At 41.5% G+C, this 27517-nt stretch overlaps 1 protein-coding gene across 1 annotated transcript; it reads right to left on the bottom strand.

Moving 5' to 3' along the window:
• Positions 1 to 332: 332 nt before the first annotated feature.
• Positions 333 to 27180, bottom strand: LOC124282955 (hephaestin-like protein). The gene is given in 14 exon segments (XM_046719009.1): positions 333 to 2028; positions 2866 to 3052; positions 3054 to 3498; positions 4243 to 4462; positions 4908 to 5120; positions 5631 to 5778; positions 6295 to 6500; positions 8203 to 8483; positions 9315 to 9483; positions 11180 to 11286; positions 12873 to 13179; positions 14018 to 14230; positions 15176 to 15435; positions 26717 to 27180. Coding segments are annotated over 14 exon segments (3222 nt in total). The 5' UTR covers positions 26857 to 27180; the 3' UTR covers positions 333 to 1702.
• Between the last annotated feature and the right edge of the window lie 337 nt (positions 27181 to 27517).

Below are 27517 nucleotides of genomic sequence, written 5' to 3' on the forward strand. Positions count from 1 at the left end.
GGGGATACGTGAAGCAGTAAACATACTTCCCATACTTAGCACCGCCAGAGAGAGACACCCATGATAATCAGGTAGAGGCTCCATGATGCCTTAAGCACATTGGGCATATAGAGGATACTGAGGGTTTCATACGACACTGATGATAGTTTAGCATATACATAAATGTGAACAGTTATGAGAGCTATGTAGCATGTGCGATTTGAGCCAGTGACGTATTAGTCAAAACAATCTGTTCGTTGTAGTCACACAGTGTTGTATTCACTTCTCGTATAATGCGTCCTGCAACTGCACAATGGTACAGTCTGTAGTAATACAGAAACAACACTTTCCTATTTATGAAGAAATATTTTATTCAAAAATAGATCTTTGTATATTGTCATGTATGTATTACAGCGTAAAAGGCATGTACAGGTACATGAGTGGGGTAGTGACGTGGACATAGGCATTAGTAGAGATTCAACATTCGACAAATATCACCACGACAAGGACACCGGGATGTTCAATACGGAAACTCCCATCATGGCTGTCCTAAATATCTCCATCATTACGAAAACATTTACGAAATAATGTTACTCAAGATTCAGATATACAACAGACATTTGTACGGACGGTTTGCTACCTGTACTGGGGAACAAAATGGTTCCTGGCATATTTAAATGGCCTAGTTATTACAAAAGAACTAAGGACATTTCCGATGAGCGACGGTTTCCTAAAAGCTCTGAACGGTGCCGTGTGTTTGTGTACAACTCAGAATAACCCAGACTGTATGACAGCGGGCTGTACACAACGGACTCTGACAATATAGTGATTGATACTCCAAGCATCGAGCTGGCGGGTCACTTTGACATGCAAACAACCAAGTGGTGAAACTTTACACCAGGATCCAGTAAGCCGCAGCTTACCACCAGCATAGGTTACTGGGAACTGTTCCAAAATCCCAGCAACATTGGACTGTGGGACGTATCAGCTGTCATTATACAGCACAACCTTAGCAACGTCCACATGAACCTCATATCTACACTATCTATTGTAGCTGCATTGATGTTAAGGTTGAGTAGTAGAGGGGGCGCCAGAAATGGGCGTCACACATTGCACCCATGTGAGAACTGAACCCGCTTCGTCGGTGAGAGTACCTACAGATTCAGGGATGATAGATAATTTATACTCAGTCTGTTTAAGAATCGGTTATAATACACACTTACAGAGATATTTTACGTATGCTTCCAGAGCTTCTTGGAACGAGTATTTGAAACATAAACCGTTGATGAATGTTCCATATTTTCTATCGGTTTGTTTATACTGAATAAATTCTTCTTCTAATATTATAATTTCACCTCGGCCTTGTGATATTTAGGATTTAAATATGATGTGACGCTCTGTCGCCCCTACAAAGCTCGTACTTGTAAGGCTATTAATCACACTGTATGTGAGTAACTGAACCTCACCATAGATCAGTGGTGTGGAACGTTCAGTCTAAACGAAGAGTTGAATTGACCACCTCGGTCACTGTTGGTATTTAAGAACCAATATTTGGTTAACAACTAGATATGATTTCACATTTTGTCAAGCAAAGAATTTGATAAGGTTGCGAATATTTTTAAAAGGCAGTTTACGATTCACTCCCCATCCCCACAAATAAGCCTTGTAACTATGACAACCCCTTAAAGCCACAATCCCGTACCGATTCCCCTCAGCCGCATTATTAGGAAGTTCCAATAGAATTCCAGTAATCCTTCTCTACTTCGTACACGCCCATCATCCCCGCGTGGATATGGTCGTGGATGTGACAGTGGTACAGCCACTTGCCCACCTTCACCGCGTGCATCCGCACCGAGGTAAACACACTAGGGAACAGCTGAGCCACGTCATTGGAATGAGGCTTGTCTTCGAAAATTGTGATGTCGTTGCCATGGAAATGCACTGAATGCATGTCCACCTCTGTTCCCAGTGCAAAGAGGTACCAGTCCACAGTTTGACCTTCCATCATCTTTGGCGGTCTCTGGTTGCCGTACAGGTACCCATTGATTGCTGAAACATTCAAACATGCCACGTAAGTTTTCACCCAGCGCATCTCTGATTGATTAATAAAGATTCTTATTAGAAACTGATCCCATCTGACAACACAGCTAGGTAAGCCTACGTGTATTTTACCATATGTAATCCGAATTGGATAAATCATACAATCTGTTGAATCTACTTCTCATTAAACGGATTCCGAATCTAGATATCTCTGACATGATAAATGTATATTTTCTCTATAATGTTACATACTGTCCTGAAGTTATGTCGCAAGTTTACACATCGAAAATGCACTTTACGAATGACCAGTCATTTCCTGGCTCAGAGACAAACGTACAAACAATAGCGTGACGTCATCACAACGGTTCACAACTCGTTAAAACCCGGGGAGCTCGTGTGCCCCTGTCATCTCAGACGCTTCCCGCTGTCCGAAGCTGTGTCCTTGAAATGTGACCTATGATCGTAGTTCGAATCCTAGTTTAACCTGGTTAGGTTGGCCTGTCGGCACCACAGCACCTCGAGGATGTCACCTAACCAGGCAATGTCTGAGATCTCCCTGATCTGTTAAAATAGCCACTCCTCAACACCCAAGATATCATATTCTAGACGATAACCTACTATTTCTCGCTCCAGTTACAAGTGAGGCGGTGGGGTAGCCTAGTGGTTAAAGCGTTGGCTCGTCACGCCGAAGACCCGGGTTCGAATCCCCACATGGGCACAATGTGTGAAGCCCATTTCTGGTGTCCCCCGCCGTGAGGTTGCTGGAATATTGCTAAAAGCGGCGTAAAACCAAACTCAGTCAGTCAGTCCAGTTACAAGTACATGGACGTTTACATGCATGCTTACCGTGCATGAGGTTACTTTCAATGAAATCATCGTCGTCTTTTTTCACCGCTGAGGCGTTCCCGGCAAAATTCAAAATGTTCTGATCCAGGTACCAACTCTCATTTTCATCAATCACAGAGAAATACAGGGCGAAATCAGCGTCCACATTCCTCCGGATTCGTTTGCCTCTCACCAGTTCTAAAGCTCCCCTTCCTGCAGATAACCAGTGGCCCGACGAGACCGGAATTCACATCCTTGACCGGGTTCACATCAGAGAAGTAAACACGAGCTACACATTCGGGATCACTCGGCCCAGGGCCGTCAGATTCCGTAACATTCCAAGTGAACCTTCTCACGCCCATCGGTGGAACACTCGGCTGATCCGAGGCGCTGAAGGTACCATCGTCACCGTTGAAGTGAAGTCCGTGCGCTCTGATTGTGTAGTTTTGCTTCGTGGCGCCGTTCTTGAACACTATATCCAGAACATCGCCTACTTCTAGTCGTATTACAGGACCAAGAATCCCCAGGTATTCCTCATCAACTCCACGTACCACAGGGATGCTGAACGTGTCATCAGTGTATTCCTGGTACTGAGCCTTGATGTAGGTGCCTCCTATTCTTGTTTCGCCCTCGTTCACAAAGGTCGCACCATGACTGAAACAAATAAATTCAAAGGTCCAATAATAGTATTTCCCCTGTTTAACCGTCTCTTTATGCTAATACTCCGAAAACAGAAACACTGTGTCCGTTTTGGGGGTTAGAATGTCCTTTTTTATTATTGCTGCGTCAAAACTAAGATATTCTGACGTATGTTCTATATTTGCACTATGCCTGTCAGAGAGATGGTTCGTACTGGGTTTCACGTGGCCAAGGTAGAGGAAACTGTCTTACGATGAATTAAGCAATCACGGACGAATCTTGACCAGAATAAATAGTGAATAACAGCATAACATATGTAACGATTACCCAAGTGAAATACAACAAATAGAACCAGATTTACTTTCAGCCCGTTTCAATAACACAATGGCATTTTATGACCCTGTGAAGATCAGTGTGAAATTGTATATTTTGTTGAATAACATACTTATCTTGTTTTGTCTCCGGAAAAGAATCTGTCTCATGGGCCAGGTATAGTGAGATAATCATATTTAGCATGTTTGTTAAAAACATAGCAAGCCAAATCTACACTTAAATTATTTGTTACATTTAGCAGCGAATTACGTCAGTATGATAAGGACATGTCAAATTGTTTGATGACTTTATGAGAACAAGACCGGAGTCATTGATCACGTTTTGCTTCGTAATGGTCGTTTTTATGAGAACTGAAGTTCAAAATTAAACAACTTTCTGACGAATCATTGATAACCGCCTCATGTCTGTCTAACAATCTTCATTTACCTTCCTTCCACTGTGAACGGTTCGTTGTAAATGGCGTCCTTTCCATCAGGTATGTAATCCCATGGTATCTCCATTACTTGGATGAACTTCTTGACAACCTGTCCTTCCGCCGGAAGTGACGTATCGGCATCAGCAGCTTCTCCACAGCGCATGACATTGTAAATAGCCTTCGTGCCCGCCGTGTAGTGGTCGTTCGTCCTACAAACCAGGCCCCATGAACCTGAGCAAATACAGCAATACAACATTTATGAACCTCAGCAAATACAGCAATATAACATCCATGAACCTCAGCAAATACAGCAATACATCATTCGTGAACCTCAGCAAATACAGCAATACATCATTCATGAACCTCAGCAAATACAGCAATACAACATCCGTGAACCTCAGCAAATACAGCAATACATCATTCATTAACCTCAGCAAATACACCAACACAACATCCATGAACCTCAGCAAATACAGCAATACATCATTCGTGAACCTCAGCAAATACAGCAATACATCATTCATGAATCTCAGCAAATACAGCAATACATCATTCATGAACCTCAGCAAATACAGCAATACATTATCAATGATATAACCTATTTAAATGCAGCGTGTGTTATGGACTTATCTGGAACATCACTCACTATTCCAGTCATCAATGGAGACTTACATACCCTTGTGCTTGGGAATCATGTCGAGAGTCTTCATGTCTCCTGGAAGTATATCGGACGCCGACTTCTGGTTGTTGAGATTCATGAAATTGTCACCGTTAAAGGTCAAAGTGTGAAGGTCAACCTCTGTCCCCACGCTGAACACGTGCCATCTGACCGTTCCCCCAACACACATGTCAAGGCCTTCCAGATTGCCGTACAGCCGCCCATTGATCCCTGGAGAAACAATGCAGTTTCTATTTGGTAAACTTTCAATAAACAGTGGATTGCAACAATTACGGAAATAAGAAAGAAATGAATGAATAAAAGGGCAATAAGTTGTGAAAACATTCAAGGGTGACTACTTGCAATACTTCCTTTATACTTTATATATATTTCTCTTGTGGAAATAGTCATATTTGACTGACTTGATCCTAGTTTTAAATCTAGTTTGAGAGATTTTATAGTCGCACACTGTGTTATTTTTTTATAACATATAAGTGAAATACTGCCAATGTGACTATACAATTTAACTCACTCACTAACTCATTCATGCAGATATGTAATTGCACTATATATTTCATCTCCTTTTGTCTTTTCAAAATCGTCGGTGATGAAAGCGAAGACTTTTCTATTAACGTTCTCTGCATATCTTTGCTTTTCAGATCAGGAGAGAGTATTCGTTTACGGTCTTGAGATGGCGATACGGAGCGTTCATCACGGGGATATATATGTAGTTCCTCTTACCGTGCATCAGGTTGGATTCTACGAACTCATCGCCATCTTTATCGGTGGAAGGGTCGACGCCGCTGCTCCGCATGTTCTCGTCCAAGTACCATGACTTGTTCTCGTCGGACACAGAGAACATCAGGAAAAAGTCCTTCGTCACATTGATCTGGAACAGAACATGATGCACTGAAATCGAAATACAATTAGAAGATAAAGCTACTCTGTTTTCAATTTTGCGGTCCTTTATCGTTGATTTAAGACCGCTAAATGTAATTTAAAAAGCGAAATCGTTAGCTCTCAGCCAATCAGAATCGAGTATCACACATTGTCGTGCTAGAATCATCATTTCCAAGCTGGAAAATGCGTCTTTAAACAATATTCAGTCAACCATTCCCGCATTCACTGCATACAGGGATACAGACCCTGCCATACGGTTTGGTACGAGAATCTATACCGAAACGTCGCCATTGTCAAAACAAAGAAGTTGATCATCCAAAAAGTCTTGTCATCTCTAGTCTTTACCAGACTATCCAGTCACTGAAATCATGCGCATCGATCTACGCAACTGGAATACTATGATCGCCTCGCCCTAAGTAGACGATCGTTTATGTCATTTCGATAATTCGTCATGTCCTTGGTGCCATTCTTTCAGCACATGTGATTGTAAACACAATCTGCATACCTGATTCCCATTTTCATCCAAAGACCCTTTTCTGCATATCAGCATCGGGCCGACCAAGCCGCTGTAGGCGTCTTTGATGACGTCAACGCTGGAAGTGTACATTCGCGTCAAACATGGCGGGTCTTCCGGCGTGGGTCCCATCTCCTCCGGTACCGTCCAGTAATAGGTGTGAATACGCATGGGCTCCACGTAGTCATCGTACTTCCTGGGGAGTCAAACCACGTTAATAGTGGCCAATGACGCCGTATAAGTCACACACTTTCTAGTTTTAGTTTCGTTTATACTCATAACTGTCATGGCGGAATTACGACTTTTCAGTTGAGTTTTTTGTCAGGTGATTTCATAACGACACATCTTTTATAGAATTTAATAGAACCATTTAATTTCCTTGAATCGACTTTGAAGCAAATTTAAGTCCTGCAACACAATCTTGACCAATGAAGGAAGGGAGGTAACTCTGATCACATAAATATAAGTATGGCGTACTGACTCTATCCTATGTATCATAACACACTTCATGGTTTCTTTATCTATTAGTATAATTTAAAATTTCTATTTTTTACTGGGCCCACTTCAGTGATCGTTCGGTTTTATAGGAAAAAATAACTTTAACGAAAAACAAATTTATTGCAATGTTTTAAAATCACGCCATTGAAGTTAACCACCCACTCTACTGTCACAACCTCCAGTAAAGTCCAGTAAAGTCCAGTAAAGTCACTTTACTGGAACCACCTCCCAGAAAAGTCAACCACCCACTTTACTCTCACCACCTCCCAGTAAAGTCAACCACCCACTTTACTCTCACCACCTCCCAGTAAAGTCAACCACCCACTTTACTCTCACCACCTCCCAGTAAAGTCAACCACCCACTTTACTCTCACCACCTCCCAGTAAAGTCAACCACCCACTTTACTCTCACCACCTCCCAGTAAAGTCAACAACCCACCAATGACCATTCGGTTTTATTGGAAAAGGTACGGATTAACGAGAAACAACATTTGTTTCAAATTTATAAAATCATGCCCGTGAAGTCAACAACCCACTTTACAGTCACCGCCTCTCAGTAAAGTCAGAAAGTAAATGGAAACATACACTAGACAAGATTTCACCCAGCACTAGCGTCTTGTAAGGCTAAAGTTTCAACTGGTGAGAAACGCTTGAGTGTAAGAATGTTGTTTTACGCCGGCAATATTCCAACCATATCACAGTAGTCTTCAGGCTCTCATACAGAATATATTTCATGAAACAATCCGATTTTTAAGCACAGCCTATCTCTCAATCTCGCTGACCGCCTCCGTGGTGTAGTGGTTAGAGCGTCCGCCCGGAGAGCGGAAGGTCGCGGGTTCGATCCCCGACCGCGTCATACCAAAAGACGTTAACATATGGTACTTGTTGGTCCCTGGCATTATTGGGTACAACAAGGACTGGTCGGTTTGGAGGCAGTATAATGTGTCTGAGTGGGGTATTCATGCTTCACTGCGGCATGGTATAAACCCAGCTCAGTCTGGGCTAGTACAAGCAGCCGCACATATAACACATGCACGTCGTCATATGCCTCAAACGACGTTAAATTTCACCTCACCTCACCTCAATCTCGCTCCCGGGTTATTTCTTATGAAGGATAAAATCTGTAAGCCTATGTTGAAGATACTGATTCAGTCCGCCATAAACCTATATTCACTTACTCTAGAACAGACCAAAGCGTCCCTTTGCTATATATTACTGAGCCTTTACAGGTAACCTTATTTCCAGGACAGTATGTCCGCCAAACCGGCCCTTCCCTGGAAGAATCGCTGGGGGTATTAATGTGGGTTGTATGGGATTCGAACACGGGCAATGTGTTAAGTCTGCTAGAGAACGCAGTAGCCATCGGCCTATCAGTACGGTAAATACTAAGACTGAAGTTACCGTAGATGCCGTCGTTGTAGAGGGAGCCTTCACTCAGTTTGCTGTGCTGCACGCCGTGTGGATGGATGGAATAGGGCCGAGAGGCCTTGTTGTAGAAGACGACCTTCACCAGGTCGCCGACCTCGGCCCTGATGACCGGCCCCAGAAAACCCAGGTGAGTCTCACTGGCATCCTGGGGCTTCTCCTGGTTAAACATGTAGCCGGTGTACTCCTTGAACAGCGCTTTCTTGTAAACTCCGCCAATATGAGACGAGTCCTTTTTGAAGAACACCTCGGAATCACTGCCAACAGAAGGTACACCACTGTAAACTTCATTGAGGCTCAATTCAAACACTAAATATTACAGTTATTTTTCCAAGCGAGCGCTCTTTCGCAAATGATTCGCGATATGGCAGAGCTTTGTGAGTATGTGAGTTGGGGGTGTTGCAAAGGGCATGGGATGGGGTGTAGGGGTATCGGGTAGGGGATTGGTTGTGATGGTTATAGAGAAGACTGACTGACTGAGTGTGGTTTTACGCCGCTTTAAGCAATATTCCAGCAACATCACGGCGGGGACACCAGAAATGGGCTTCACATATTGTGCCCATGTGGGGATTCGAACCCGGGTCTTCGGCGTGACGAGCCAACGCTTTAACCATTAGGCTACCCCACCGCCCCGTTATAGAGAAGAACATGGTAAGGATGGCGATGGTTGGCTGGTTCGTGTACGTTACAGGGAGCGTTAGTATCGGAAGAGTGTGGTAACAGTAGCTGCTTTTAGCAATAGTTTAGCAACATCACGGCGGAGGATACCAGAAATAGGTTTCACACAATGTACCCATGTGGGGAATCGAACCCGTGTTTTCGGGTTCCACTAGCTTGAACCACAAGGCTAACCCACTGTCACTGTCAGGATAGATGGAAGATCGGTAGAGAGATGAGGTGTTGTATCATAGACGCGAAGCATGTGGTTGATGGGGCTACTGCGAGGGTGTTGTAGTGACGGTTGTAGGGTATGCGGTGATGGTGGTGGTCGTGGTCGTCGTGGTGGTAAAGTAGCAGTGGCTGTATATGCGGAATCTTGAAGCGAAACATTTTGCGTTACATCTATCAATACAAAACTATGGAGTTACCTCCCCTCCTCTGTCAGCTCGCCTCCGTCGTATCGGTTCCGTCCAGACGGGGCGTAGTCCCACATCACTTCCTCGGCGGCGATGTAGTAACGTCGTATGTTGTCGACACGGATGTCAACACGTGGGATGGCGTTACAGTCGTCGACTGTCAGGAAAGCTTCCATCCCAGCTGAAATAAAGAACTAAACAATAGTATATACGCTGATTCTGTGTTAATTATCACTATGGGAAATAATTAAATCAGGAAGCGCACGTAAAAACACCGCATCATCATCATCATCATCATCATCATCATCATCCTGTGCGGCATCTATCAGCCATTGTTCTTCCTTTACCACATACATGTGTATGAACGCTCATTTGTAGGTATAGTCTTTCTAATCGTATTCTACATCACACGAGTATTTTAGTATGGCATTACCTGAAACAGTGCTGAAACTATTGACAATCGCCTCATCCAATGACATCACGAATCACCCTGCCACTGAATCTGGTTATCTGGATTTTCACTCCCAAAGCGAGTGAGTGAATTTAGTTTTTCGCCACTTTTAGCAATATTCCAGCAACGTCACGGTGGGGAACATCAGAAATGGACTTCACACATTGTACCCAAATGGGGAATCGAACCCGGGTCTTCGGCGTGTCGAGCGAACGCTTTAACCACTGGGCTACCCCACATCCTTCACTCTCAGAGCGGAGGTAAGTACTGTTATTCAAACTGATAGTGTTGTTAGCTGTATGTTTGATAGAGTTTCACTTGCAAACACACGTCGCGAACACCTGTGTTTTGCGCTTTACATCAAATTGAATCTGCCTTTTTATTATGCATAGACGTTTGACGTGTTGACTCATGGAGTGGAGGTAACAGAGACTTTCAATATATGACTGTTATTCTTTGTTCTACCAAGTGACCGCCTCCGTGGTGTAGTGGTTAAAGCGTCCACCCGACCGCGTCATACCAAAAGACATATGGTACGTGTCGGTCCCTGCCTGGCGCTCGGCATTAATGGGTACAACAAGGACTCGTCGGCCTCGGAGTCAGTATAATGTGTCTGAGTGGGGTATTCATGCTTCACTGCGGCATGGTATCTCAGTGAGCTAGCACTGTAAAACCAGCTTAAGTCTGGGCTAGTACAAGCAGCCGCACATGCACATACACACGCATGCACGTCGCATGCACGTCGTCATATAAGCGAAATATTCTCAAGCACGACGTTAAACCCAATTTCACCTCACCTCACCTCAACTCTACCGTCCCTAGTATGGTGATCGACCTTCAGTTGTTGGCGATCTATAGCCTGTTTTTATCTTGTATTGTCCTAATAGTGCTATTAGTTTTAACCTTCCACACTAGTTTTAAATCTAATTGTGATATTCTAGTTGTTTTACTGCCCTTCGTTGGCAGGTTTTATAATATATACATATTCCATTACAATGTAAAATGTTCTCGTCACGATATGGCTGAAATATTGCCAATGTGACGTTAAATATTAACTCACTCACTCACTCACTCAACTCTACCAAGTCCCCGGAGAGGACTGGCCTCCTTACGTAAAGTGATCTGTACCCGACATGTATGTCTATTGTTGTGAAGTCTTTGTGCATGGTGCAAATACGTGCGAGGTCGACGAGGTGGAACCGGTTTATATTTCCAGGTACCCACAGCTCGGGGGCTACCTGACAAGGACGATGTACCTGTCCGCTCAGTTTTAGATTTGCCTGAATTTGTGAATTTTCGCGGTTGACTTAACACTCAGTGGCGAGTTATTTGCGTTACATCTTCGGCAGTTGTAAATTGAACCTTTAATGAACCCTGCCGATCTCTTCCCTGGGGGGCACATAAACTGACTTCTATGAACACGTACCGCTGATGTGATCGCTGACTTGGCACCTGAACAACCACTTTCCCCTGGCCAGTGCGGTCATATCGGCCGTCGCAAACTGCGCAACGGTCAGACGAATCGAGTCTTTTCTGCAGGAAGATAAGAAGAACACTCCTTAGGTGTGGAGAACACGACTCAACCGGCTATTGCAGCTACCAGGAGCGACACTGCCACTACTATGAGTGCCACTCTTACTGCTAAGCGCGTCAGTGCTACTGCTGAGAGTGTCAGGGCTACTACTAGGAGTGACACTGCTACAACTAAGAGCGTCACTGGTACTACTAAGACCGCCACTGGTACTACTAAGACCGTCACTGCTACTACTAAGACAAGTCACTGCTACTACTAAGACCGTCACTGCTACTACTAAGACCATCACTGCTACTACTAAGAGTGACAATGGTACTACTAAGACTGGCACTGCTACTACTAAGACCGTCACTGCTACTACTAAGATTGACACTGCTACTACTAAGACCGTCACTGCTATTACTAAGACCGTCACTGCCACTACTAAGACCGACACTGCTACTACTAAGACCGTCACTGCCACTACTAACACCGACACTGCTACTACTAAGACCGTCACTGGTACTACTAACACCGTCACTGCTACTACTAAGACCGTCACTACTACTACTAACACCGACACTGCTACTACTAAGACCGTCACTGGTACTACTAACACCGTCACTGGTACTACTAATACCGTCACTACTACTACTAACACCGACACTGCTACTACTAACACCGACACTGCTACTACTAACACCGTCACTGGTACTACTAACGCCGACACTGTTACTACTAAGACCGTCACTGCTACTACTAAGACCGTCACTGGTACTATTAAGACCGTCATTGCTACTACTAATACCGTCACTGCTACTACTAAGATTGACACTGCTATTACTAAGACCGTCACTGCTACTACTAAGAGTGACAATGGTACTATTAAGACCGTCACTGCCACTACTTAGACCGTCACTGCTACTACCAAGACCGACACTACTACTACTAATACCGTCACTGCTACTACTAAGATTGACACTGCTATTACTAAGACCGTCACTGGTACTACTAAGAGTGACAATGGTACTATTAAGACCGTCACTGCCACTACTTAGACCGTCACTGCCACTACTAAGACCGTCACTGCTACTACTAAGACCGTCACTGGTACTATTAAGACCGTCATTGCTACTACTAATACCGTCACTGCTACTACTTAGATTGACACTGCTACTACTAAGACCGTCACTGCTACTACTAAGACCGTCACGGGTACTACTAAGAGTGACAATGGTACCATTAAGACCGTCATTGCTACTACTAATACCGTCACTGGTACTACTTAGATTGACACTGCTACTACTAAGACCGTCACTGCTACGACTAAGAGCGTCACTGGTACTACTAAGACCGTCATTGCTACTACTAATACCGTCACTGCTACTACTAAGACCGTCACTGGTACTACTAAGACCGTCACTACTACTACTAATCACTGGTACTACTAAGACCATCACTGACGCAACTACTACCACTGCTCTACTTATATTATCACAAGTATTAGTGACTTCACAAATCATATTACAAGATAGAATGTATTTACATCAATAGCCATGTCAGGTCACCTGAGTAACACAATTGACATGTACAATATGCCGCTCACCGATGGTTGAAATATTGGAAGGAATGTCCACTGACGGCCAAAGCGTGGACGTCGATCTCAGTCCCAAATGCCCCCATATGCCAGTGGATTGTCTCCCCTACACAGGCCTTGACTCCCGGTAGGTGGCCATACACGTAGCCGTTGATGGCGTGCATCTTGTTGCTCTCCAGAAAGTCCTCGTCATCTTTATCAACAACCCCGGTAGTGTACGATCTGATGTTGTCGTCGAGGTACCAGCTGAGATTCTCGTCAAAGACGCTGACGTAAATGGCGTAAAGTGGCGATTCCTCCCATTTCAGTAGAGTACCTGTAGTGAGAGACCACTGGCTTTAATGACGTTCTAAAAACACTGGAGGCCATTGCTGGGCACCTCTATCTGGGTTAAACAGTTTGGCGAGAGTCATTTCCAGGCTGTCGGGGATTCCTACCCACGAGGCCATCACAAAAAAAGTCAGCATAAAAGAGTTTACAGTTGGGTAAAACAGAGGGGCGCTGACTAAAATGCTCACATATCAGGACCCATGATTTTCAAAGATAACTATCCTTATGTAATTATCAAAATAATACGAAACGATGTCACGTGATTCGAGATATTGTGTGAGTAAACTGACGGGAAAAAGAAAGTATACACTCGGGACATTTGTTTCAAGACTGGAAACAGTTGCTCAAACACATCAAAATAAGGACGCAAAACAAAGCTGTGTAACCCATATCAAATATATCGTTATGGAATAGCATTTCTCTGTATGTATTATTTTAGCAACCATCAACATTGTCCGACTGTTTGGTTACTGCATGTATATTGCTTAAAACGCAAGCATTTATTACGACTACTTTCCCGGCGTGTGTACGCAACTCTGTATCTTGTGAACCGCCAGTCTTGTTATGCTTTCAGGGTTAGGGAGAATACTATTCAAAATAATTTCTGATGTCAGTTCGAATTTACTCTTCCAGGTATTTTTCCAGGTAGTGTCGTTTAACTGGACACTGTATCGTCTTGGACGATATCGGAGGTATGTCATTATATCAGCACTCCCTATTTTACCCAACTTATATACTGAGCAGAGATGTCGTTAATCAGAGGCAGGTAATTGCTCATGTTTAATGAAACCCTATGTGAGATGTGACAATGGAAGAGCTGCTACCATTACGACAGGTCAGGAGAAATCCGATCAGCCCCGAGGAGATGTCTTCAACCGATGACACATGAGAGTGATATAACCAGGTCAAGCAGTCCGGGTCTCCCTCGGCCGGGCTGGACTCCACGGCCACTGTCCAGTTGTAGGTATGGCTCTGTCCAGGGGGCACAATATCTGTGGCACTGGGTTTGCCGTGAACTCCGTCAGCATACAGTGCGCCTGGAAGTCGAATACGTAGAGTGTAATGTCCGAGTAGTGAGTGAGTGAGTTAATATTTAACGTCACATCGGCAATATTTCAGCCATATCGTGACGAGTAATGTCCGAGTAACTCTCCATGCCTTAAAAATAATGGAGCCGAGGCCCTGGAGGGGCCGAGTCACATTATTTTTAAGGAATGGAGAGTTACGAGGATATTACCCTACTTAAATTACATTCAAAGTATGGGGAACATTTCTGTTATCAAAATTAAATGACAAAATGAAGGCTTTAATTTGAAACTGGTACACAACCCTCCATTCCTGAAAAGTAATGGAGCGAGCAGACAATGGAATGACGTCACAAATGTAATTTAATTGGTTAATACATCCGCACAGGAAATACCATATACCTCCAATACAAAGTGGGCAAGCTTTACAGGCTACACAAGCATTCGGCTTTTGAGACTCATGCAGGTCCACTTGCGGCTATTTGGGCCATGGTTATGAACCAGTGGTCAAAGTTTCAGCTTTACTACAATTTGGAACTCAAGAAAACAGTCACTGTTATCACAGGAAACGTTTTTGGCTCGTTCTAACTGGAACATATATGTTTCAATATCCACATGTTTTATTGTCTAAATGTTTCGTAATCCAATTGTTTCATAATTCAAAATGTTTAATTATGCAAATGCTTAAGGATCCAGGTGTTTTATTGTCCAAATGTTTCATTATCCAAATGCTTCATTACGCAAATGTTTTATTTTCAAAATGTTTCACTATCCAAATGTTTCATTTTCCAAATACTTCATTATACAAGTGTTTCATTATACAAGTGTTTCATTATCCAAATACTTCATTGCCCCAATGCTTTATTGTCCAAATGCATGATTATCCAACTGGTTCGTGATAAGCACAAGTAATATTCTGACCGCTTTTAAGACTCCCCTGTTTCCGACATCGCATACCTTCGTGCGCCTTCTCGTAGTGAACACCGTGCGGATGCATGGAGTACGTCCGTGATGCATTGTTCCGGAAGTGGATGATAATTGAATCGCCTCTTTCGCCCTTGAGAACCGGTCCCAACGAGCCCAGCCAAACCGGTTTCGGTTTCTCGATGGTGAACGTACTGTCGGTGTACTCCCTGTATATCACCTTCTTGTACATGTGACCAATCCTGTTTGAGCTCCGGTTGAGGAACACGGATGCAGAGCTTTCCTGGCCATATCTGATCACGATAAAACAGGGATGAAAACAAGGAAGCAGCGTGATTCATGATTGCGATCAGGGTTTGAAGAAGTCAAACACTGTCCAGAATACAGATTTGACGTCACGTTCAAGATAACAGCACTTACAGAGCGAGGTGCACGCACGTGTGCGTATGTGCATGCGTTTGTGTGTGTGTGTACTACTCCGAACTAATGAGAGAACACTGTTCCATTATTTGTAGCCACATTCCCTCTTTCCAGATCCGGTCAGCAAGGCTGTGACTGGTCGCAGCTAAGGTCCGTCTGACATGACCTTTAATGGCATATTGGTCTGTCTCCTCCTTATTTCGCGTTTGCGAGAAGTAAGGTCTCATTTAAATGAAATTGCTCAAGGAATATCGACACTTTGACCCTTCCTCACACAAGCCACAGCAGTAACATCTGGCAGAAATACTGGGATATCTTGGCGTCAGTTTGAGAAAAGGACACATTTACATACATTCTGTAAAATATATATTTCCCCTGGACGGGGAAGGAAGCCACTGTGTCTGTCAGATGATATTCGTAGATTATCTTGCAACAGAATTAACAAATAGTCAGTAGTAATGACTGACACGAACAGGGATGTAGTGCATGTAGTAATGACTGACACAGCTGTGGATGTAGTAGATGTAGTAATGACTGACACGATCAGGGATGTCAGTAGCTGTAGTAATGAATGACACGACCGTGGATGTAGTAGCTACAGTAATGACTGACACAGCTGTGGATGTAGTAGATGTAGTAATGACTGACACGATCAGGGATGTCAGTAGCTGTAGTAATGAATGACACGACCGTGGATGTAGTAGCTACAGTATGTGGATGTAGTAGCTACAGTAATGACTGACACAGCTGTGGATGTAGTAGATGTAGTAATGACTGACACAGCTGTGGATGTAGTAGATGTAGTAATGACTGACACAGCTGTGGATGTAGTAGATGTAGTAATGACTGACACGAAGAGGGATGTCAGTAGCTGTAGTAATGACTGACATCTGTGGATGTAGTAGATGTAGTAATGACTGACACGAGTAGGGGTGTCAGTAGCTGTAGTAATGACTGACACAGCTGTGGATGTAGTAGCTGTAGTAATGACTGACACAGCTGTGGATGTAGTAGATGTAGTAATGACTGACACGAGTAGGGGTGTCAGTAGCTGTAGTAATGACTGACACAGCTGTGGATGTAGTAGCTGTAGTAATGACTGACACAGCTGTGGATGTAGTAGATGTAGTAATGACTGACAACCACGGTCAAGCATGTCCTGCTTGACTGTGTTGAATTCTCCATCATAAGGGATAGATATTTTAATGTCAAAACAGGAAAGGACCTTTTTAGTAACGTTAGTTATCATTTAATCATTGATTTTTTAAAAGAGATAGATCTGTTAAATTTATTTTTTGATATATGTTTTGTAAATAGATAAGGTTTAATAATTAGTAGTTTAGATTATCAATTTCGATTGTTAGTGGCTGTACCCTCAAAGGGGGTTGAAGTATTGTAAAATTATTGTCCTCCTGAGAGGGTACGTAAGTCCCAACACATTTAGAGTAAATTTAGGCTTGCCACGTTTTTAATCGTAGAATATGTGTGCTTTTAATTTATGGCTAGATTTTTCTTCTGTCGCCAATGGCTGAAGGGATGGTGTAAATCCAACTAATAGCAAAAGTAATGTAAGTCCCCATGGTCCCTGGTATGGTGATCTACCTTCAGTTATCGGCGATTTATAACCCATTTTTATACTGTATTGTTTTTCCCCTATAGTTAAAACGTTTTAGATTTAATTACTAGTTGTACATACATTCTAGTTGTTTTACTGTCCTTCGTCGGCAGGTTTTTTAAAATATACATATATTACATTTCAATATCAAATGTTCTCGTCGCGATATGGCTGAAATATTGCCGATGTGACGTTAAATATTAACTCACTCACTCACTCAGTAATGACTGACACGAACAGGGATGTCAGTAGCTGTAGTAATGACTGACACATCTGTGGATGTAGTAGATGTAGTAATGACTGACATGAACAGGGATGTCAGTAGCTACAGTAATGACTGACACAGCTGTGGATGTAGTAGCTGTAGTAACGACTGACACAGCTGTGGATGTAGTTGATGTAGTAATGACTGACACGAACAGGGATGTCAGTAGCTGTAGTAACGACTGACACAGCTGTGGATGTAGTAGATGTAGTAATGACTTACACGAAGAGGGATGTCAGTAGCTGTAATAATGCCTGACACAGCTGTGGATGTAGTAGCTGAAGTAATGACTGACACAGCTGTGGATGTAGTAGATGTAGTAACGACTGACACAGCTGTGGATGTAGTAGCTGTAGTAACGACTGACACAGCTGTGGATGTAGTTGATGTAGTAATGACTTACACGAAGAGGGATGTCAGTAGCTGTAATAATGCCTGACACAGCTGTGGATGTAGTAGCTGTAGTAATGACTGACACAGCTGTGGATGTAATAGATGTAGTAATGACTGACACGAACAGAGATGTCAGTAGTTGTAGTAATGACTGGCACATCTGTGGATGTAGTAGATGTAGTAATGACTGACACGAACAGGGATGTCAGTAGCTGTAGTAATGACTGACACAGCTGTGGATGTAGTAGCTGTAGTAATGACTTACACGAAGAGGGATGTCAGTAGCTGTAATAATGCCTGACACAGCTGTGGATGTAGTAGCTGTAGTAATGACTGACACAGCTGTGGATGTAGTAGATGTAGTAATGACTGACACGAAGAGGGATGTCAGTAGCTGTAATAATGCCTGACACAGCTGTGGATGTAGTAGCTGTAGTAATGACTGACACAGCTGTGGATGTAATAGATGTAGTAATGACTGACACGAACAGAGATGTCAGTAGCTGTAGTAATGACTGGCACATCTGTGGATGTAGTAGATGTAGTAATGACTGACACGAACAGGGATGTCAGTAGCTGTAGTAATGACTGACACAGCTGTGGATGTAGTAATGACTGACACGAACAGGGATGTCAGTAGCTGTAGTAATGACTGACATCTGTGGATGTAGTAGATGTAGTAGTCACTGACACCACCGTGGATGTTGTAGCTGTAGTAATGACTGACACAACGAGTAAAAAAGATGATTGGTATCAAGGCTAGTTGTTTCCAGCAGTTAACAAAATCACTTTATGGGCAAATTGTATATTTTTCAGTTAGTGATATACGTGTTGCAGATAAATCAGTCCACCTTATGCTTTGTTTGGATATCATATTGCAATTACAAACAAACCTAGTCACGCAGTGTACGACAACCAATAATATGTACACAAACCCGCCCTTAAGGCAAACAGGGGCCATAGCCTGACCTTTACTTATAGGTATTCCAGGGTGAGGCAAATCACGGCGCACTGTGAGGTTCAAGTTTGAGTGTGGTGTGTAAACTGACCTACGCTCAACTCACGAGTGTACCGCACCTGTGTTAAACTGAAAACCTGTATTGAACCTGAATATCTCAGAAAATGTATTCAGGATTAAATGTCACATAATGATACTTAGAAACCGAGCGATAGATGTAACTTGCAAACAGTCAAACTATGACACCCACACTTATGGAAACGTTGGACGGGTTTTTTAAAGATTTTATTAACAATTGCTTAAAACACTTTAACACTTTAATGAGTGGCTATGTCGCCGAAGGTAGATGTTATCATTCAATGAAGAATTTTCCACTGTTTTCATTGGCCCAGAAGTGATCACGTGACAGGCTATAGAATTGCATCATGACGCCCTTCCAAGCCTAATGTGATCTTGTATGTGATCTGGACATCTTAATTTGTTGACTTGGGTCTGGGTGACGCACTATACTATATTTTCATTAAAAAATATTAACTTTCAGTTTAAGATGGTTCGCTAAAAGACGCCCACAGTACAGTACCAAGCTCACATTAGCATTACGTCACTCTACGCCATTGTAGTCTGTCCTCTTGTAATTGGGTACGTAAGTCCCAAAACATTTAGTCAATTTAAGTGTACCAGGTATTTAATCGTAGTATTTATGTGTTGTTAATGTATGGCTAAATCTCAGTATAAACGCCAATGGCTGAAGGGATGGTGTAAATCCAGCTAGGGTCCATGCAGGTAGCCAAGGCACTGTAAGTCCCCATGGTCCCTAGTATGGTGATCTACCTTCAGTTGTTGGCGATTACTCGCCCATTTTTACATTGTATTGTCCAAAAATAGTTTTCTACTTTTAAAGTTATATGCTAGCTAGTTTTAACTCATTTTGTGATAATCTAGTGGTTTTACTGTCCTTCGTTGACAGGGTTTTATATATTATCTGTATGTATTATGAATTTAGAACTAGTTTTAGTCACGATATGGCTGAAATATTGCCGATGTGACTTTAAATTTTAACTCACTCACGCACTCACTCACTCACTCTCGTAATTGACCGTACCCTTGTAACCGACGTCAGGATTGACGTCAGTCGCTATTGTCTTGTAAAGTCTCCAACAGTGTAACTAACTCGGTCTAATCAGCAGCTTCTCGGTTTCTTAGTTTGCAGACATCAGGGTGGAAACATTATCAAACTGTCTCAGCTTTACCCACAGTTCAACATCGACAAGGAACTGTTTGTAAACCATATATCTGTCCACACAAGACATCCGTCATCAGGATGTACTGGTCTAAACTAATATTGGAAGTAAAATACGACGTTTATATTATTTCCTCGTGTGGTTTACCATAATCACAAATGTATTTGAAATAAAAAGAGCATTCATTTAACCTGAACGTAAAGAGTCTTGAAACCTTTTATCATTTGTTTTATTGGTAACGTGCGCCTTAACGCAGGGTGCAGACACGCCAATAGAACAGAACGCCAGTTACCCTTGAACGATGATTGTTAACACAGGTCACAGCATCATTTTTCTATTTGTTTTTCTGACGAAAATAAATCCTGTGTAAGTATTAAAAATGACAGCTTAGGAAAAGAATACAGTTTGTTCAAGCCCCAAGCAAAATGTTAACATGTACCGTCGTATCCTGAACTATCAGTCAAAGCAGGAGCACGGGTGAACAGTATTTCCCCAATAACGTGTAGAGTGTTAAAATATCCTTTTTCAATCCAATGGGTTGTCTTCTGACAATAGAATTTTAACGTCAGTGTGTATTTTTGTCCCATTTTTGACTGTCAGTAGATTAATCCATGTTTTATGGACCTGAGAAAAGCAATATTGACCAACTATACGTCTACGATTGGATAATACAGAAATTAAACGTCGGTTCAGGGATCTGCCAAACTGCGCATTTTCGCCTCAGAATCGGTTGCAGCAAAGTAAACAACTTGCACAATTAATGTATTAGACATATAGCACTCCATGTCAAAGATGCTTTACATTTTCTATTTGTCAGCTGACACGCGACAAATATCAGACACATATTTATTGAGACTCAAAGATGTAACCCGGTAACGCTAATTATCGTCAGATCTCACGGGCCGCAGTTTACATCCTTAAAACAACCCACGATTTTATAGTCAATGGTAGGTAGGTAGGTAGGTTTGTTTAATTCCTCAAGATTTGGAGATACAAAATTAATTGAATATTAAAAGCTTAAGTTGTTAGCCACAAGTGTTGAAATGTTATGATATATTAATTAGAGTCTTTAGAAAGTGAAACTGGACCAGTCGATCCCAGATGCAAACTGTCCAACCAGTAGCATCAGTTTTATGGTGTCAATGTCATACGTGTGACGTCCGAGCAGCACTTCGGTCAGCTTTCTCTGTTCTATATTGTCTAACAGAACATATGTGTCTACACCTAATATGTCTAGAATATCCAGCCACATGGTTTCTCGTCTTCCGCTTACCACATTGTCAGTACAAAGGTGAAGAATGTGGCGTACAAGACCACGAACAATGCAGGAACACATTGGGCACTGTTCAGTTCTCACTGGGTGCGTGATAACAGAGAGAGTAGCTTTAAAGGAGAATACGAACGAAAACAAAACTTTTGATATATTGTTAAGGATATTCTAAAAGTCACATTCCGTGATTAAAATTGAACAAAAAGTTTGTAAAATAGCAATAAAAACACAAAAACGTACTCGTATTTCCGCCTATTACGGAAACACCCGACAGTTAATGAGCAGAGGGGGTATCACGTGACATGACGTCATAAGTGCCTGTTGCTGATGGCTTTCTCTTTTATTCTACCTCACAACTTAACAGTGTCCGTGGATTCTGAAGCAGTTAAAGATGTTCCTGATGTCATTTCTGAAATGGATGTTAGACCGTATCAATACGATCCGATTTTACATCTTGCAAAACAATCTTCCACTGAAGATGATGAAGAAGAATCAAGCGAAACGGAGGCACCGCTTGAGGTCAAAATAAATTTAAAAATACACCATATAAATTAACAAGATTACTATTTGTCAGCAAAATATCATACAGTTCCAGCCAGCAAACTCACCCCTATAAATATATGACCGGTCACTAAGAATTATTTTTAAAAAAAATGTGAATACAGTCCATTTTGTGTCAAATGGGTGACTGTAGGGTGTCTGGGATTTAAAAACAGAATAATCATGCTTCAGACGAGGGAAAATAAAAATTATCTGCTTCAAAAATTACACTGGAATTATTTTGTTGAAAAAAATTAGGATCCTAGTTCTCATTAATAACGTATCAAGTCTCGATACAAGATCCCAGCCTGGTCGAGCAGAGATAATATTCGCGACGCAGATAAGTTATTCCCCGAAAACTGGTGAATTATAAAATACTAGTCAGGACAACGTATGTTTCCCCATTGTTTGGTTATGGAAATAGTTATGGTACTCGGTCATAGCCTTAGAATGACATCTTGTCAGCCAATGAGAATACAGAACAACTTTCACGGCACACACTACTGACAAATATTAGCGATTCTGATGTCGACGTGCGTAATTGGACAAAATGGAAAACAATGAAAGCAACAAGTACTTCATGATTTGCCGTTGTATTCGGCAATGTTTCGAGTTGACTGCATCATTTAGGGCTCCAAACCGAAAAGAACGTTATAGCGAAACATTTTCAAGCTCATGTGAAATCACTTACTGATTTTGATATCTATCTCATGGGTATCATTGGAACTGCACCAGCTACAAAATGCCCCAGCAAATTTGGTCATTCATTCTAATTTGGTGAAATTTATTTAAAATGATTAAATTTATGCCGTAAATGCATAGTTTTTGTCAACTTTGATATTATGTTCTTTATATAAAAGTTATTAAGAAGTAATATTTCTGATAATGTTCCACCAGTAAACTCATAACTATGTATATACTTTTATATGAAGAACATAATATCAAAGTTGACAAAACTATGCATTTATGGCCTATATTTAATCATTTTAAATAAATTGGGGCATTTTAACTATCCCCCTGGGGCAATTTGACCAAAACTCCGGGGCAATTTGACCAAATTTGCTGGGGCAATTTGCAGCGGGGGCAATTCGACTGGCAATCGTACTTGATTTAATTTATGTTAAAAATACCACTGACAGTAAGTTGTTACAGGGAATGATGGAGTATAAATGAATCTCGTGGATACTTTTCCTTCTTCAGCCTAGCTTGAGGATTTCCATACCCCATGCGTGCATGTCTCTTTCATATGCGTCCGACTCGGAATGATCGGCGCATTTCTCCTGCCGAAATCGGTCCTTTCACTTGGAAAACGGAAGAAATGGTGGTTCTTTACCATGTTCGATGATGCCGTGCATCCCCAGGCAACGCAATACACCATCGTACCATTTAAAAAACCGACAGAAACAACACGATTTGTACTACTGTAGCGCTTGGTATTCAGTAGTGATTAGTAAATCTACATACATAAACACTACCTTTTGACAAATCCGATAAAAAGATAAAAGTAATTAATCAATCAGCGTGTTATCGGTTAATCTTTTTTGATCGATGTTTAATATGTTGAGTATTTACTCCAGACACAAGAAATGACAAATGGGAACCATTGTCGGGTAATCTAAGTGGTGTTACCACTAATTATACCTGTTGTAAATTCATTAACTGACCATCAAGTGAATGATGACAAATAACATGTGTAGGTTTATACCACCTAACACGGTTTACAACAAGTGAGTATTAATTACTGTATTGCATGCAGTTTTAATTGCATGTGAAACTTATGGGCCGACACTGTTTTGAGAATACGAACAGAACTTCATTGTTGCATAAGAAATACATATAAGTATTTGCTATGTGCTAATGCTGTATGTACCTGTTTACCTAAGTAAATTTTCAGATTCAGATGATAACTCCACATTCCATTGATGGCGGCACATAGCCTACAGTAAGGAAGGCATTGAACAGTTTGGTAAGACAGGCGACTAAACCAGGACCCCATGAATGATATGCTCATTGGTCACATGATCAATACCAGGTGCTTTGCCCGTGTTCAATTTAGAAATGGCTGAGTACAGTTCGTTGGAAACGACAGGAGGCACTGCTGTATCTGCACACATTGGAGAACGGAGCTCTTCTTCAACAGAGTCCTTATGACTTGTTTGAGTGGCATTTTAGAAGTTGAGACGTACAATATGGAACAAGTTTTTATGGATAACAACTTCTTTATTTCGTGAGTGCGACGTTACGATACAGATTCTTGTACCGTTGTCAAGCAAGAGTGATACATGAAGTGGAGGAGCTACATTTTTATACTGTGTATAACAATGAAACTACATACATTGTAATTGACAAAGGAAACAACATAATTGCCATAATTGGTTAAGCAGTAAGCTGATGAAGCCAGTGAGTACACAAAGGATAGTGAATGGAAGCCAGAGATGTATTAATACAGGAGTGGTACAATGAAGGAGATGTTTATACAATAGGTGCGATGGTTATACAATAGATTGGGCTTGGTGGAGGAGTGGATCATAAGCTGATGGAATGAAGTATCCTTGGTCACGGTTGATGGTGGGCTTATGGCGTTTGATGTGAATCCTTATGATCTGAGTCAAAGGAAGGAACTTCTAATGGCGTAAACAGTGCTTTGAAATATTCACTCCATCCATCTGCAATGCCTTTAGGATCGCGAGTGATAATTCCTTCTTGAAATCACATGTCACCACCAGTGTCGGCTCGGTGACCTTTTCTTCTAGAACTTATAGCCTTCCAGAATGCAGACTGATCCATTTCCGTATATGCGTCAATCTCGTTCAAGACCTTGAATCTTTGATCTTCAATGTGCTTTCTTTGAGACCTTCTAAATTCTCTTTTTAGATCTTAATAAGTCCTATATGTGATATGACTGCCACCTATTGGTTTCCCAACTCGAATCCAAGACATTCTGGCACTGTAGACCAGTATGGCTTTAGATGAGGACTATATTTCCTCTTAGGAACATGCTTGTCTGATGCATCAACGACACATTTAGTCAGTAACCCGGTAACGCTAATTATCGTCAGATCTCACGGGACGCAGTTTACATCCTTAAAACAGCCCACGATTTTATAGTCAATGGTAATGATTCGAAAAATAATTTTGATACTCACAATCGATTTGGCATAAAATTACTTGAATTTACTTTAGATCGTAACGTATAGCCTCAGGTTACTGTTCGGTTGTGTATTGTACATATTTATGATCATGTTTAAACGGAATTCCCAACGGCAGTCTGTTATTCCTGGAGTGGTGTTAATGTGCGCATATTTCTTGCTTAACAGGATAATTAATTTACATCATGACGTAAACATATGTTGAAACTTTGTGTGTTATAATATCTCAAAAACTATAGAGGGACGCACTTTGATGAGCAAACAGGTAACCAATAGCGAACACTTACACAAATCTGGCGATGTTGCTGACGGATAGTAGGTGGATGGGTGGTCTAGGGAATAGCTAACACTTACACTAGTCAGGCGATGTTGGTGACGGAGAGTAGGTAGATGGGTGGTCGTGGTAATAGCGAACACTTACAGGCGATGTTTGTGAGGGAGAGTAGGTATACCACCTCAAAGGCGGTATCTGTCGCAAACAGGTACAAAGCAAAGGCAACACTCGTCTGAACAAACACAGGATCATATGGTTCAAGGTTAGTAATGAATGTTTTGTCGCTGGTGTTTCTAATATGAAAATATCCTCCAGCTATCTACCAAAAGTCTGTTTAAATATCATTAACCTCCTGAAACCAGTACAGGGGACCACAACCTTCTAACGTTAAACAAAACAACTTCTTCGCAAGAGTTGAATGACCATCTTGAATTCTTCCTAGAAACAGCATGATAGATTTTACATCCAAAGATGAGTTGTCAAAATGAAGACATCCGAGGATGGAGTTGTTGGATTATAGCTGGACATAAATTTGAATGGCGTAAAGTAGATTCGTCAGTCACTGACACGGATTGTGCAACTCCACTAAGTCATATAGAGTACATACATACATACATACATACATACATACATACATACATACATACATACATACATACATACATACATACATACATACATACATACATACATACATACATACATACATACATACATACATACATACATACATACATACATACATACATACATACATACATACATACATACATACATACATACATACATACATACATACATAAGTCATATACCACTAAGTCATATAGAGTACATACATGCATGCATGCATGCATGCATACATACATACATACATACATACATACATACATACATACATACATACATACATACATACATACATACATACATACATACATACATACATACATACATACATACATACATACATACATACATACATACATACATACATACATACATACATACATACATACATACATACATACATACATACATACATACATACATTTGTATAGCGCCGATATCCAGTACAACTGCTCAAAGAGTACATACTATTTCCATGTCCACTAAGTTATATAGAGTACATACTATTTCCATGTGTGGAACACATCCGTACATGCCTGCAGCTAATATGACGCAAATTGTGTACAGCAAGTTGTTCTCGGTTGTAGAACTTGTTATTTAGGATATCGTGACCTACACCGCCTCTATTTTTTAACCAAGACAATCCATGAATATCTCCGTTTGGCGTAAACAAAGTAAACAGTTGGATGATCATTCACAGCGTTTCAACTTGTCAAAACATTCGTAGCAAGCGTATCCGGTCGAAATGCTTTTCTGTAGGACCTAATGCGTGGAAACGTGAAAAATAGCATAAAATAATAAAATATGCTTAATACAACCTACCTAACTAGATCTTCACCCCCTGGGGCATAGTCCCACACCTCCTCAGAACAAGCTATGTAGTACACGCGGTCCTTCCCCGAACATGTGGAGGAACAGCATAAAATAATAAGGATCAAGGAGAAGACCCTGACCCACGCCATCACCGTTGAATGACGAGATTCACCATGAACAGCAGACAGAAGACAGTGGAGACGCAGCAGTCAGCCAAGGTGAACTGACCTCGTTACTGGGAGACTGTGACTATGTGCGTCAGGGAACTCACAGTTCCGGGTGCGTTTCCCCGAACACAAACTCCGTCCTCCAGATTGTTTGTGTTGTTGATCTGCGAATAATGACGGTTGTGGTAAAGCATACTTGTGATACTTAATTACGACTTAACGCGCACATTTGACTTCGTTTTTACCCAGATTGTTGTTAAGACTTGTCTTGTCGTACGTTGCAATCCATGGTAAAAATGACACACAGCTACATGTGATTACAACATAGCTCGTGGAAGCCAGGTATATTTTAATATTGATATAAATTAGATTGTTCTCGTCACAATATGGCTGAAATAGTGCCTGTGTGACGCTAACTAATAACTCACTCACTCACTGTTCAAGTATGAATGGTTTTGATATCTTTATATTAACCGGATGAAAGTATTCGAATGATTGAAACAAAAATTTTACTTATGGGGTAAAAGTGTATTTTTATATATTATATTTTAATATGGCCTACCATGTTATACAATTCTCTCACAACCTTTTTATGGTGGTCAATGCATTTTATTAAGGCATGGTGGTCAATGCATTTTATTAA

This window comes from Haliotis rubra, unplaced genomic scaffold (assembly GCF_003918875.1).
Source record: "Haliotis rubra isolate DU_JTF1 unplaced genomic scaffold, ASM391887v1 Scf308, whole genome shotgun sequence".
NCBI classification, from domain to species: domain Eukaryota; kingdom Metazoa; phylum Mollusca; class Gastropoda; order Lepetellida; family Haliotidae; genus Haliotis; species Haliotis rubra.